This window comes from Nyctereutes procyonoides, unplaced genomic scaffold (genome assembly GCF_905146905.1).
Source record: "Nyctereutes procyonoides isolate TBG_1078 unplaced genomic scaffold, NYPRO_anot_genome, whole genome shotgun sequence".
NCBI classification, from domain to species: domain Eukaryota; kingdom Metazoa; phylum Chordata; class Mammalia; order Carnivora; family Canidae; genus Nyctereutes; species Nyctereutes procyonoides.
This window is the reverse complement of record NW_026575135.1, coordinates 13,197,747-13,210,085: the sequence shown is the minus strand read 5'-3', so window position 1 is coordinate 13,210,085 and position 12,339 is coordinate 13,197,747. Positions and strand designations below refer to the sequence as shown.

The following is a 12,339-nucleotide window of genomic DNA, read 5'->3' as shown; positions in this document are numbered from 1 at the left end:
TGCTATTAAGCTATGTTGCAGAGCAAGATGATCTTGGCCTCTGCCCAGTAATTATCACATGCCTGTGTGCAAGAAAGACAGCCACTGAGGAGTCTGATGTAAGAACATTTTTTAGCAGGCCCCTCAGTTATTTATTTATTTATTCATTTTTAGAGCAGTTGGAGAAAGGGTGAAGACAGAAGCAAAATATCTCCCCATGATCTTTCTATCTCCATGTAACTAAATAACTTATAAAGCAGCTCTAGTTGCCATTTCCTTCTTTTTTCTTAAACGGATGAATGTCTGTGATTTAGTATAAAGTTCATGAACTAAGAAAAGCGGTTGGACACAGATGCCTGTATCTTTCCACTCTATGTACCTTATTACCTTTAACTGCCTGTTAAAATCATGCTTTTATTTTTACCTTTCAAATATAAATTGCCATCACCAGGCTTAGCAAATGAAACGGATTACTTATGGTAACTGTAAGTAGTTATGCACTCCAAATCCTTGAGAGAGCTTTCCCAAAGGGCAGGCAATGTCTTTCAAAATCCTATTACAGGATTTTATTTGCAGGTGCTATGAACAGAAGGCTGAAAGCCTCCATGTTTTATTGCTGCCCAACTTCATCAGGTCTGCTCACTCTATTGAAAATTGTGGCAAAAATGATACACATCAGCTCTTTTATTCTTTTGTTACTACTCTGCGCAAATAAAAGCATATTGGGGAACTTAATGAAGCAGTATGTCCTTGGAGGGAGCTTTGAAGATTTGGAGTGTATGACTATTTGTCTTTAATACTGGAGATTTTTGTGTAAAACAGACTGGCACAAACAAAATCAAGTCCTCACAGATAGCCCAATGTTTGCCACATATGTACTTAAATCACACAAATATCTAGTAGTAGTCACCTTGAAGATGCATTCAGTGACTACCTTAGAGGCTTTCTGGATGTGCCAAGGAGCAGCCAGGGCAATGAAACTGTAGCAGAGCCATTAGAACCATGGAGCCAATTTTAGAGGTGATCTATTTAGAGAGACCATGATTTCAAAACAAAAACAGAAACAACCCCCCCCCCCAAAAAAAAAAACCAACAACAAAACACTGGGGAGGGAGAATTGATTATTCAACAAATTAGCAAACACACCCCACAGATACACATTCTGGGAATCTGTCCTACAAGAGAGGCCACGTCTCAGTTTGCTTTGGCCTTCACATGCATAGTTGGCTTTTCATTGGAATCTGGATGGAAAGGATGGATCTGTGCTGCAGAGATCTAGGTACACACGGTGTCTCTATGCTTCTCCTGAGCTATAGGCTTCAGGTTACTGCAATTCCTGACCTACCAGTTTAACTCTCATTGCTGGAGAATGTGGGCATGTGTCAAATATCTTAAAAGGATAATCTTGATTCTGCTTAAATTTCTGAGCTTCGGTACTTAATTATTCATAATGAATACTTGCGGTATACCTCCTGGCTGGTCAAAACATACAAGGATGGGCAACTATAGTTTTGACTTTGGCCCTAACGGTGTTGGAGCTGATGCTGGCTTGCCCTTTATTTGCAGGGTTAACACCGCCTGTACACCACTTCTTTTCCTTTGAACCAGCCTCCCAAGTTGACACTTAATGCTTATTTGAATGTAGTAGGCTGCAGTCCTCTGGGTTCCTCAGGGGAAATGACAAGGGACCTTGTGGCCAGTTATTGCAACAGAAATCCCAAGCTGAAGCAATTCTAGATGTATGCGACCAGATAGTATTTGGGAATCTCACCAGTGACATGAACATGAAAATATTCCAGCAGCTAAGTAAATACAGTTCTGCACTAATTGTGCCAGAAAAGAAAGGAAAAATGGTTTTCCTTTCTTTGAAGACTGAAAGGCCGCTTCCTAACTGGAGCAGCCATAGAATCTTTAGTATAAAGAAATCTTAATGGATACAAAGTAAAGAAATGGCTGATTTTTGTATTTTTAAATCAACTTAATGTTCTGTTTGTTTACTACTAAACATTTCTGAGTGGAATAATTCTTATTTGGCAGTCGGTATTTCCCCATCATAGTGAGCGAGAATTTTCACTCACATTTTGGGCACAAAACACATTCTATTTTAGACACCGAAGGATCATTTTTCAGTGTTTGCTTCAGAATTTGTGAGGTAATTTCAACAGATCTCACAAATGTTTACTCAATAGTTCTGCATCTCTATTTCTGCAGTAATTTGTACACATCTCTATTTTGGCATCCCTTGATGAGATATCATGGTACCTAATTTGTCTCTCTCTCATGAAACTGGAGCTCAGTGAGGCAGGGCTATCTCAGTTGGCTTTGAATCACAGGTACCTTGTGTGGCGCTCAGTATTGATCTGAAGAATCAATGGAATGTTTAAAGGTATTGTCTTAAAATCGAGTAACTTCTTAATGTAATTGTACTCTTTTTGTAGCACATTTTTCATTATTTCAAACCATATCTACACAAGTCTGGTGTGTCAAGGAAAGATTCATAGCATAAGGTAATACTGTTACTAGATTAGTGTAAGAATCTTTTGGGAGGCTTTGTACTTTTAATGAGGAGAAAGTCATACAGAGAGTAAGCATAGAGTATCGAAAGAGGGTTGGAAGCATTCAGTCATTGCTGTTAGGTATCACCTGGGTAACTTGTGACTGCCTGGATTTTGGATCTTCCTCAACTCCATAATTGAGACCCGCTTGTCTCAGTTCTGGATTGTTGTTGGTATTGCGTCTCTGATCTTTTCTTTTTTTCCTGATCTTTCCTGCCCTGCCTACTTCCATGAACTAGATTCACATCTGCTAGACCTTTTGCTACGCTTGGCCCACCCTGCCTCCCCTATGAGGGCTGATGGCCTCCAACGATACCTGATTTGACCTAACAGGTTATAACATATCATTTCTCCAAACCTGTGTGTGTTACTGTTATCTGTAATACATTTACTCAACAACTATATTTTCATTAGAGATAACATAGAAATTTAAGTCAAAACTTATTTCAGGTTTAGTTCCTAAAAAATACACATTCCTACTACAGCCTATCAAATTCATCAGAAGGCCTTGGGTATTAGGGCTCATAGTGAATGTGGAGGCTAGGGCATAGTTGCTAGTGCTAAGACTTCTATGAGAGATACTATGGAAGCTTTTCTTCCTCCCTTCCTCCTTCCCTTCCTCCCTTCCTTCCTCCTTCCTTCTTTTCAACTATGATATGCAAAATGTAGGAAGGAATGGGAAGATACTAAACATTGTTCTTTCCTAACTGTAAAGATATGAATATAATAAAACATAAACATGAGGTAGATGTCAAGGGAGTCGGGATGGCTCATTCGGTTAAGTGTTGGACTCCTGGTTTTGGCTCATGTCATGATGTCAGGGTTGGAAGATCAAGCCCTGGGTCCAGCTCCATGCCCAGCATAGAGTCTACTTGAGATTCTCCTGCTCATGCATGCATGTTCTCTCTCTCTCTCAAATAAATAAATAAATAAATCTTAAAAAAAAAACAAAAAAAAACCCTCCAAAACATGAGGTAGAGGTCAGTTATGGTCTTAGAGTTGTTTTTTGTGGTCTAGTAACTAATATTAAAAATTACAATTCTACTTTCTAGGTTATTAACCTTGTATAGCTAAAAAGATTATATGATGTGAATGTCATTGTACATACATATTTGCACCCTTATTTTTAAAATTAAAAACAAAACAAAACTTTGGGGCCTGAGTGGCTCAGTCAGTTAAGAGTTGGACTCTTGGTTTCAACTCAGGTCATGATCTCAGGGGCTTAGGATTGAGCCCTGCATCTGGTTCCCTGCTCAGTGGGGAGTCTGCTTGTCTCCCTCTCCCTCTGCCCCTCCCCTCACTCATGTGCTCTCTCTCTCACTCTCTAAGATAAATAATTCTTTAAAAAAGAAGTAACAAAAAACTTGATTATGGAAAATGTCAAACTTTAATTTTACCCATTTTATTCAAAACTTTTGTTTCTTTGAATACGTTCAAATTTGGTATCTTATTTCAATCTGAAGAATTTGTAAAAAAACATTTTTTTTTTTTTGTAGTTGAGGTTTGCTGCTAATAAATTCTTAGATTTTATTTGTTTGAAAAGGTTTTTATTTCTGAAAAACATTTTTTGGGGGTGGTATAGGATTCTGGGTTAATAGTGTTCATTGTTTTGTTTTGCTTCGTTTTTTTTTTTAAGATTATATTTATTTGAGAGAGACAGCACTAGAGAGAGCTAGTACAAACAAGGGGAAAGGGCAGAGGGGAAGGGAGAAGCAGGCTCCTGCCCTGCCTCCCAGCCAGAAGCCCAATGTGGGGCTTGATCCCAGGTCCCCAGGATCATGACTGAGCTGAAGGCAGACGCCTAAAAGACTGAGCCACCCAGATGCTCCTTGTTTTTGTTTGTTTATTTGAAGATTTTATGTATTTGAGAGATTGAGAGAGAGAGCTTGAGCAGGGAGTGGGAAGGGATAGAGGGAGAGGGAGAAGCAGACTCCCTGCTGAGCAGGGAGCGCAAGATCATGACCTGAGCTGAAGGCAGGTGCTTAACCCACTGAGCCACCCAGGTGCCCCTAGTATTGGTTGTTTTACTTTTTTTTTTTTTTTTAAGTAATTTAAAGCTGTCATTGCATGGTTTTTTGCTTTACGTAGTTTCTGACAAGAAGGTTGCTTAATCTTTGTATCCTGCCCCTGCCTCCACTGCCATCGAGATGATCTCTGTATTTTTGGTTTCCAAGGGTTTCAATATAATATGTGTAGGGTATGTATGTGTGTGTTGGATTTATCCTGCTTGGGATTCTCTGAGCTTCTTGGATCTCTGCTTTGATTTCTTTTGTTATAAATTTAGTAAATATAGCTGTGCTATTAGTTACAAATTTTGGAAAATTCTCAGTCATTAGTTTTCCTAACATTTTCTCTGTTCCATTCAATCTTCTAGGATTCCAATTACACTTCTGTTAGACCATTTGATATTTCCCTGTAGTTCTTGGATGTTCTGTTATGGGTTTTTGATTTTTCATTCTTTTTTTCTTTGTGTTTCACTGTCAGTAATTTCTATTGACTTATCCTTGAGTTTATTGATTTCTTCCTGGGCTGTGTTTAGTATATTGATGAGCATGACAAAGGCATTCTTTATCTTGTTACCATGTTTTTTATTTTTAGCATTTCCTTAACTCTTACTTATATGCCCATCTCTCTGCTTGAGTTTGAGGTCTCAGGTTTCAGAAATAGGTTTTCCACTTATTTTCTTTGAACCGTATTTTTCTCTTTTATAAACTAAAAAAATCATTATATATGTATATAATAATAATATATAATAATAATTAACAGAATTGTTATGAGAATCAAATTGATCCATTGGACTAGTTCCTACCTCTCCTTTCCCATGGTTCAATCTGTCACTCAAGGCTTGCATGGTATGATTACTTTGACCCTATTTAGTTCCTAAATTGTAAGATTCTGTGAAGGGGAAGGGACCTAATATTTACTGACAGCCTATATTAATCTCATGTAGAATTTGAGAAAGGGATAAAAATCACATTTAAAAAGTGCTTTTGTAAAACATTTTACTTTTACCAGGTCTATGTGGATTTTAATTGAAAGAAACAGACAGCATTAAATCCAGTTGCCACTTGGTTAAATCTGTTAAAGAGTCATTAAAATTTTTCAACTGTTGGGTTTCTTGACACACTTGAGAAATGTCATGGCTCATAAAACATCTTACTCTCTTTCTCTGCGCATATAGGATTTTAAATAATTGGATTGGCTCCCAAATTTTGCATTGTGAGGAAAAACTAATGGAGGTTTTTCTCCTTACTGACTGGTGAAAATGAATGTTATTCTCATTGGATTTGCCTTTGTAGTCACAGACTTGGATTCAGATTCTGACTACAAAGCTGTAAAATCTTGGGCTGATTATTTAACTTTTGAGCTTGAGTTTTTTTTTATCTGTGAAATAAGGATGATACCTACATCAGCTGTTTTAAAGACAATGTTTATATACATAAAGTATGTGAAGTTTTGGGTATAGTGCCTAGTTAATAGAGATCAATGAGTGATATGGATAAAGAATGATAAAGAGTAATAGTAGCTAAAATGGAAATATGCCATTATTAAGTCAAATTTTAGTGAATAGAAGGGGAAAGACAAGTTTAATATTCTTTTTTCTTTTAGTTGAAAAGATCCATCTGGTAAAAGGATGTGTATACACACACACACACACACACACACATATATATTTTTTTAAGATTTTTATTTATTTATTCATGAGAGACACACACAGAGAGGCAGAGACATAGGCATTTAGTTTAGGCAAGAGACAGAGGCAGAGGGAGAATCAGGTTTCCTTCAGGGGGCCTGAGGCGGTACTCGATCCCAGGACCCTAGGATCACGACCTGAGGCGAAGGCAGACACTCAACCACTGAGTCACCCAGGTGCCCCAGAGTATTTTAACAAAAGGGAGAGGGCTAAAAAATGAATGTTGATGAATGAGAATAATAGCTAAGAATTTGTGTTTGCTGTGTGACGGGATCCTCAGAATAGCCCCGTGAAGTAAGCTGCCACTCTTCTGAGAAGTCTTTCTTTATATGAATGAGTGTGCCACCCCGTTTTGTGTTCTTCCGGTCTAATTTGTACTTTATCGCAATTTTTATATATAACTCCTGTCCTTTTTCCACTTCTCATCCCCAATGAAGGGTTTTTTATATATAAGGTTAGAAGTGGCCCACAGTGAGTTGAATTGTTGAGATTTTTGAATCTTTGCATGTTTCTGGTCAAGAGTGAAATCCCACTCTCTTTATGTTATAGGTGAAAATCTAAGCATTAAAATGGAATATTTGTGGGATCCCTCGGTGGCGCAGTGGTTTGGCGCCTGCCTTTGGCCCAGGGCGCGATCCTGAAGACCCGGGATCGAATCCCACGTCTGGCTCCCGGTGCATGGAGCCTGCTTCTCCCTCTGCCTGTGTCTCTGCCTCTCTCTCTCTCTGTGACTATCATAACTAAATAAAAAAATTAAAAAAAAAATAAAATGGAATATTTGTCTAAAGTAAAACTATTAAGAAAATAGCTGTGGATAAATAAACTGCTCAATCAGGCTGAGCCCCCCACCCCATCCTCGACTGTTTAAGATAAACAAATACAGTATTTTAAAGTAGCTGTTGCTCTAGAGGTTACCTTAGAGTAAATATAATGAATTTCGCAGAAGTGTCCAAATTTTGTGTTTGTAAATAATTTTATTGTAATGGGTATTACTCAAGATTGAAATTATTTAATACAAAGAAACATTCTTTATTCATACACTGAGCAACTGTCTTCCAAAACACAGACCACAATACAGGCATTCTTACTTGAATAATACAAGGAATAATGTCAAATTATTTTTGTAGCTTTTTTTTTTTTTTGTCATAAAAATTTTCACAAAACTGTCTTCATGATCACAGATTTTTAGAGTTGGAAGGAACCTAAGAGATCCAATCTAACTCCTTCCTGCCATCCAGAGAGATGATGCGATTTATCTAGTCCTGTAGCTAACTAATGACAGAACCAGGGAGAGAACAGAGCCCTTCATCTATTTTCCATAGTGTTACATTCCTCTGGAAAAAACTGCCTACTCACTCTTGGTTTTTAATGCTAGTTAGAGTCTTGGGGTAAGGTTTTTTCCCCATGACTCACTACTGCTCTTTTGTTTTCTTGTGTGGGTGTCTGGGAGCAAGCTATCAAGGGTGGCGGGGTTTTTTGTTGAACAATTGAACAGTGTAAGGCTCTGAACAAGGAAAAAGCATTTGTCTGGTTAGCATGTGAAGGGTCAGGAGGAAGGGTTGTAGCTCAGACTCCTTGCCCTCAGTGTTGATAGGCAGGTATTTTAAAGTTGAGTTTCCTAACCTGGTGTCTGAATTTTCTAAAGTTTTATGACAATTATGCAAATAGATGCATACCTCCCAAGACCAGAATGTGTACCTTTCATCAGGTTATCAAAGGGTACGTAGCTAAAACCTTTCTTTTTCTTTTCTTTTTTTTTTTTTTTAAGGGAGGGAAAGCTAATAAAACCTGAGAACCAGTTCCTCACTCTTGCACTCTAAATACTAATTATACTAGAGGGCTCCTTATTATCTCCAGCCGCCTTCTGCTTGTGTGCCCTTTCCAGTAGACAAGACTTCCCACATGGCTTCCTGGATCTTGTCATGGAAGCCTTTGGAGGCCCTGGCCTTCTTCTTACAGGAACTTTTCCCGTAGGTTTTCCAAGGCTACTGTCTCTCTCCCTTCTCTGTTTATTGTTTCCAGCAGAGGGTGCAGGATTTTTGTTCATTAGAAAGCTTAGGGGTGTTATTTCAATTACATTCTGGTTAAAAGGAATTTGTACATTGACTTGACAACATAAGACTATTTGCTGTAAGAAAAAAAAATACAATCAGGATTCCAATCAATACTTTGCAAATTCACCTTTAGAATGCTGCTGGTTCTTAAAAAAAAAAAAAAAAAAGAATGCAGCTGGTTCTTTAGTTAGGTAGGGAATCTCTGTTTAATCTAGAAACTCTTTAAACTTTCCAGAAACAGAATGAAAATCTGTGGATGGTGGTTTAGGAGTTACCCAGATCAGTCTATAAAAATGTTTTAATTAATGGGACACCTGGGTGGCTCAGCAGTTGAGTGTCTGCCTTTAGCTCAGGGCTGATTCTGGTTCTGGAATCGGGTCCTACATTGGGCTCCCTGTGGGGGAGCCTGCTTCTCCCTCTGCCTGTGTGTCTGCCTCTCTTTGTTGTCTCTCGTGAGTAAATAGATAAATAAATAAAATCTTTAAAAAAAGTTTTAATTTAGTTTTTTGTTCCTGAATCTTACTAGAATTCATTTTAATGGACTTTCTTTCTAGAAGAGAACACATGTAAAACACATTCTAAATTTGTAAATCTAACATCTGGACACACAACAAGAAAGCTACCACTAGGATTGAAGTTGGAAGAATTTGTCATTTTATTTATTTATTTTATTTTGTTTTGTTTATTTTTAAGCAGGCTCCACACCCAGCATAGAGCCTACTTTGGGGCTTGAACTCACAACCCTGAGATCAAAACCTGAGCTGATAATAAGAATCAGAAGCTTAACCAACTAAGCCACCCAGGCACCCCTGTTTATTCATTTTAAAGAGCTAACACTGAGTATATATCTTGAACCCTTTGGTGTCATGATGCTGGGAAGTGAGAAGAGGTCTCTTTCTTTGTGAAACTCATGATCTTCTGAGGACACAGCTCAGCACGTTCTAATTCAGCATGCTAAATGTAATAGGGGTACAAAAAAAAAAAGCATTGGAATCAGTACTCTTCCTGGCCAGAAGAAAGGTGGGAGTTAGGGAAAAGTTCCCAGGAAGGTGATACATATATGAGTTGTGTATTAAAAGCTTCAGTAGAAACTTGTCAGGCAAGATGGAATCTAGGAATATGTGGTATGTTTGTGCCTTCCTCATTTTAATTAAATTTAAATTCACTACTCTCTTATTTTTCATTTTCCATTAGAGCTCTAAACGAGAATGGAAGCCACTGGAGGATCGTAGCTGTACAGACATACCGTGGCTGCTGCTTTTTATCCTCTTCTGCATTGGGATGGTAAGGATACTCTCACAGATGATCAGAACCTGATGAATTCACGATCCAAGGGAATGATGGGGAATTGGTTTAAAGAGGGAGCTTGTTATTTACTTATATTTAACCCCTCCTGCATTGCTTATAACTAGAGGTTCTAGGATACCATTGAAACTGCTTAATTTTGCCCCATACAATTCGTTGGTATTTGGTACCCTTTGATTTTTTTTTTTCTTGAGCCTCCATGAGATAAATTAAGAGGATTGGAACTCTGTCTCTTTTCCTAGATCATTTGAGAAAGCCAGATCTTTTGACATAAATTTCTGTGGATTGTGATCTTGGTGGAGTGTTGAGCAGAGCACTGGTCCCTGAGTCCCGAGTATTTATCCAACCCAGTCACACGTTTAAACCTAATGGTTATTTTTGAACCAGTTTTCCTCTCAGGGGATTTGGTGTTCCTTTGTATAAAATTAGAGTTTATGCCAGAGGATATCTACAATGTTTCCAATTCTGACATCTTTCAGTTCTTCTTGGAGGGGAGGCTGATTGCTCCCTGCTTCTGCCCATACCAGGCCCCTGCTGCCTGCTGTGTCTGCTGGAAAGAGTGGCATCTCTCAGTTGGAGATCCAGGGACCTGGTGATTTTCCATTGGGTATAGGGGATGGAGGAACAGAGCCCCTGGCGCAGAGTGTCAGGGGTGTGCTTATTCAAATTGCATCCCCACCCTGCCCTGCAGGATTTCTGACACAGGCCTCTGGAACTCTAGAGTCACAAGGTGCTGAGCTGGAAAAAAAGGTTGAAAACAGTGGTTTTCAAGCTAGCTGATGTTTAGAGCTAGAATCAGAGCTGAGTTGGAAATCCTCATCTGGTTCATCACCCTCCTTCTACAGATTAAAAGCATCAAACCCAGAGATGGAAATGACCATGCCAAAACCACATCATTAGTTAATGGGAGAGCGGTAACAGAACCCTGCTCTCCTTATTTCCAGGGCGGTGCTCTCTTCTGTCAGCTTGTTTCCTCTTCCTTAAAGGGACTGTGCAGATGGGCATTGCTTTCTCTTTCTTAGTCTTTACAACCAAAAACACAAACATGCTACCTCTCTGGCAGCCTTTTTCCACAAATGTGAGAGTATTTTTAGTCCCCAGCTCCCCATACCTTTTATAGAGCTTCTTTAAGGATAATCTTACTCTGTGTTCTCTGCGACTGCACACCTCACAAACGCCCTTTGAAAAATCACAGAACCACCCTAATCCTAATAGACATAATTGCAGGTACCAGTTATACAACCGAAGAAAGGGAAAGAAAGCAGCAGACTTTAAAAAGATATGTAATAAATTGGGCAAAATGAGGAGTGCTAGTTTTAAAGATAATAGCTCAGTTTCATGAAACCTGAGATATTTAGAAAACTTCAAAATACCCATTTCCTCACTTAGAACTTCTGAGATGTGGTTCAAGAGTCTACTTAGTTTAATGGAGTAGCACCTGAAATGCAGTGTGCATGCAGAGTGTGGGAGAGATTTTCTTTTTTTTTGCTAACAGAATTAGCGCAACCTCTCTCTACTCCCTGAATTATCCCTGAGACAGACAGCAGCTGACCTTTCAAAATTATGTTTATAAAAACATGTACCTGCCACTCTAGGTGCTTTTGATTTTTCTATGCTAAAATAGCTCAGTAAAGTGCAGTCATTAATGTTGATAGGCTGATTTGGGAGTGACTCAGGGTAAGGAGCTATTTGTTTACTGACACATTTTAATGCATTGGTAATTAATATAATGCTGATTTCGGTGCCATGGTAATTAAGACCCACTGTGTGTACTTTTAAATGCAGGCATAGTGTTGTTTGTTTTGGAATGATTTTTTTTTTTTTTAATTGGATTACCCTCATAGAGTTGAGCTAACCTCACATTCTGCTATGTGGAAACTGGAGAAATTTCCAAATTCTGTTGCCCACCATACTGGCACAGCAGTTTGAGCCAAGTTTGTCTTCTGTGTATTTGTTTTGTATGGTTTTTAAAAGCCTTTTTTTTTCTTTAGGATTTCATTCTGTAGTACTTTTCAGAGAAACATTCACCAAACATTTGTCGAGCATTATCCTGTGCTTGATGCTTCTGTATGTATTTATCTCATTCAATTCTCCCAGTTGCCTTATGAAATAGATTCTATCCCCAGTTTACAAACAAGGTGTAACAAGGTTAAATATTAGCTTGTCTAAGAATAGAATACTGGTAACATGTGACAAAGGTAGAATAGGAACTGGAATACTCTTTAACCTAGTAGCCAGTGGTCTGCTTCTTTCAGTCATCTCGTGGCCTAATATTTAAGCTGTATCTTTATTCACTGTCCTTACTTGAAGTTCTTTGCTCATTCCTTGATATCTACTCTTTGAAATATTTTAAGATCTTTCTTATTTCATTCATCTTCACCATTAAGTCTTTTTTATATGTGTTCACCTCTTCATAAGTAGAGTCTTCTCTTTTATTTCTTCCCTTACATTCAGTTTTTCCATGCTTGCCTTGTCTAGAACTTAGGGTTTTTTTCAAAGCAAATTGCTACCAGCCTTTTTGAGAGCTATCATCTTCCACATTTGAACTTTTATCAATATTTTGAAATTATTGGACATACATTTACTCTGTTCTAAAAAACTTCATGTAGCATTGTACTTCTAAATTTTTTTTTCCATTAAGGTAGCAACCAAGTGGTTCTCATATTGGACAAGTTGACTACATACCAGAATCAGCTGGGATTTAAAACAAACAAACAATTCTTTCCTGGGTTCTTCCTCTGATTCTGACTTA

The 12,339-nt window shown here is 38.2% G+C and overlaps 1 protein-coding gene across 3 annotated transcripts in view; it reads left to right on the top strand.

Annotated features, from left to right (window-relative positions):
- The window catches only part of SLC44A1 (solute carrier family 44 member 1), a 190,180-nt gene that overhangs the window by 42,316 nt on the left and 135,525 nt on the right, over positions 1 to 12,339 (top strand). For all 3 annotated transcript variants that reach the window (XM_055301865.1, XM_055301864.1, XM_055301863.1), the window contains exon 2: positions 9,477 to 9,566. In XM_055301865.1, coding sequence (XP_055157840.1) covers positions 9,477 to 9,566 — 90 coding nt within the window. The remainder of the gene's footprint in view (positions 1 to 9,476; positions 9,567 to 12,339) is intronic.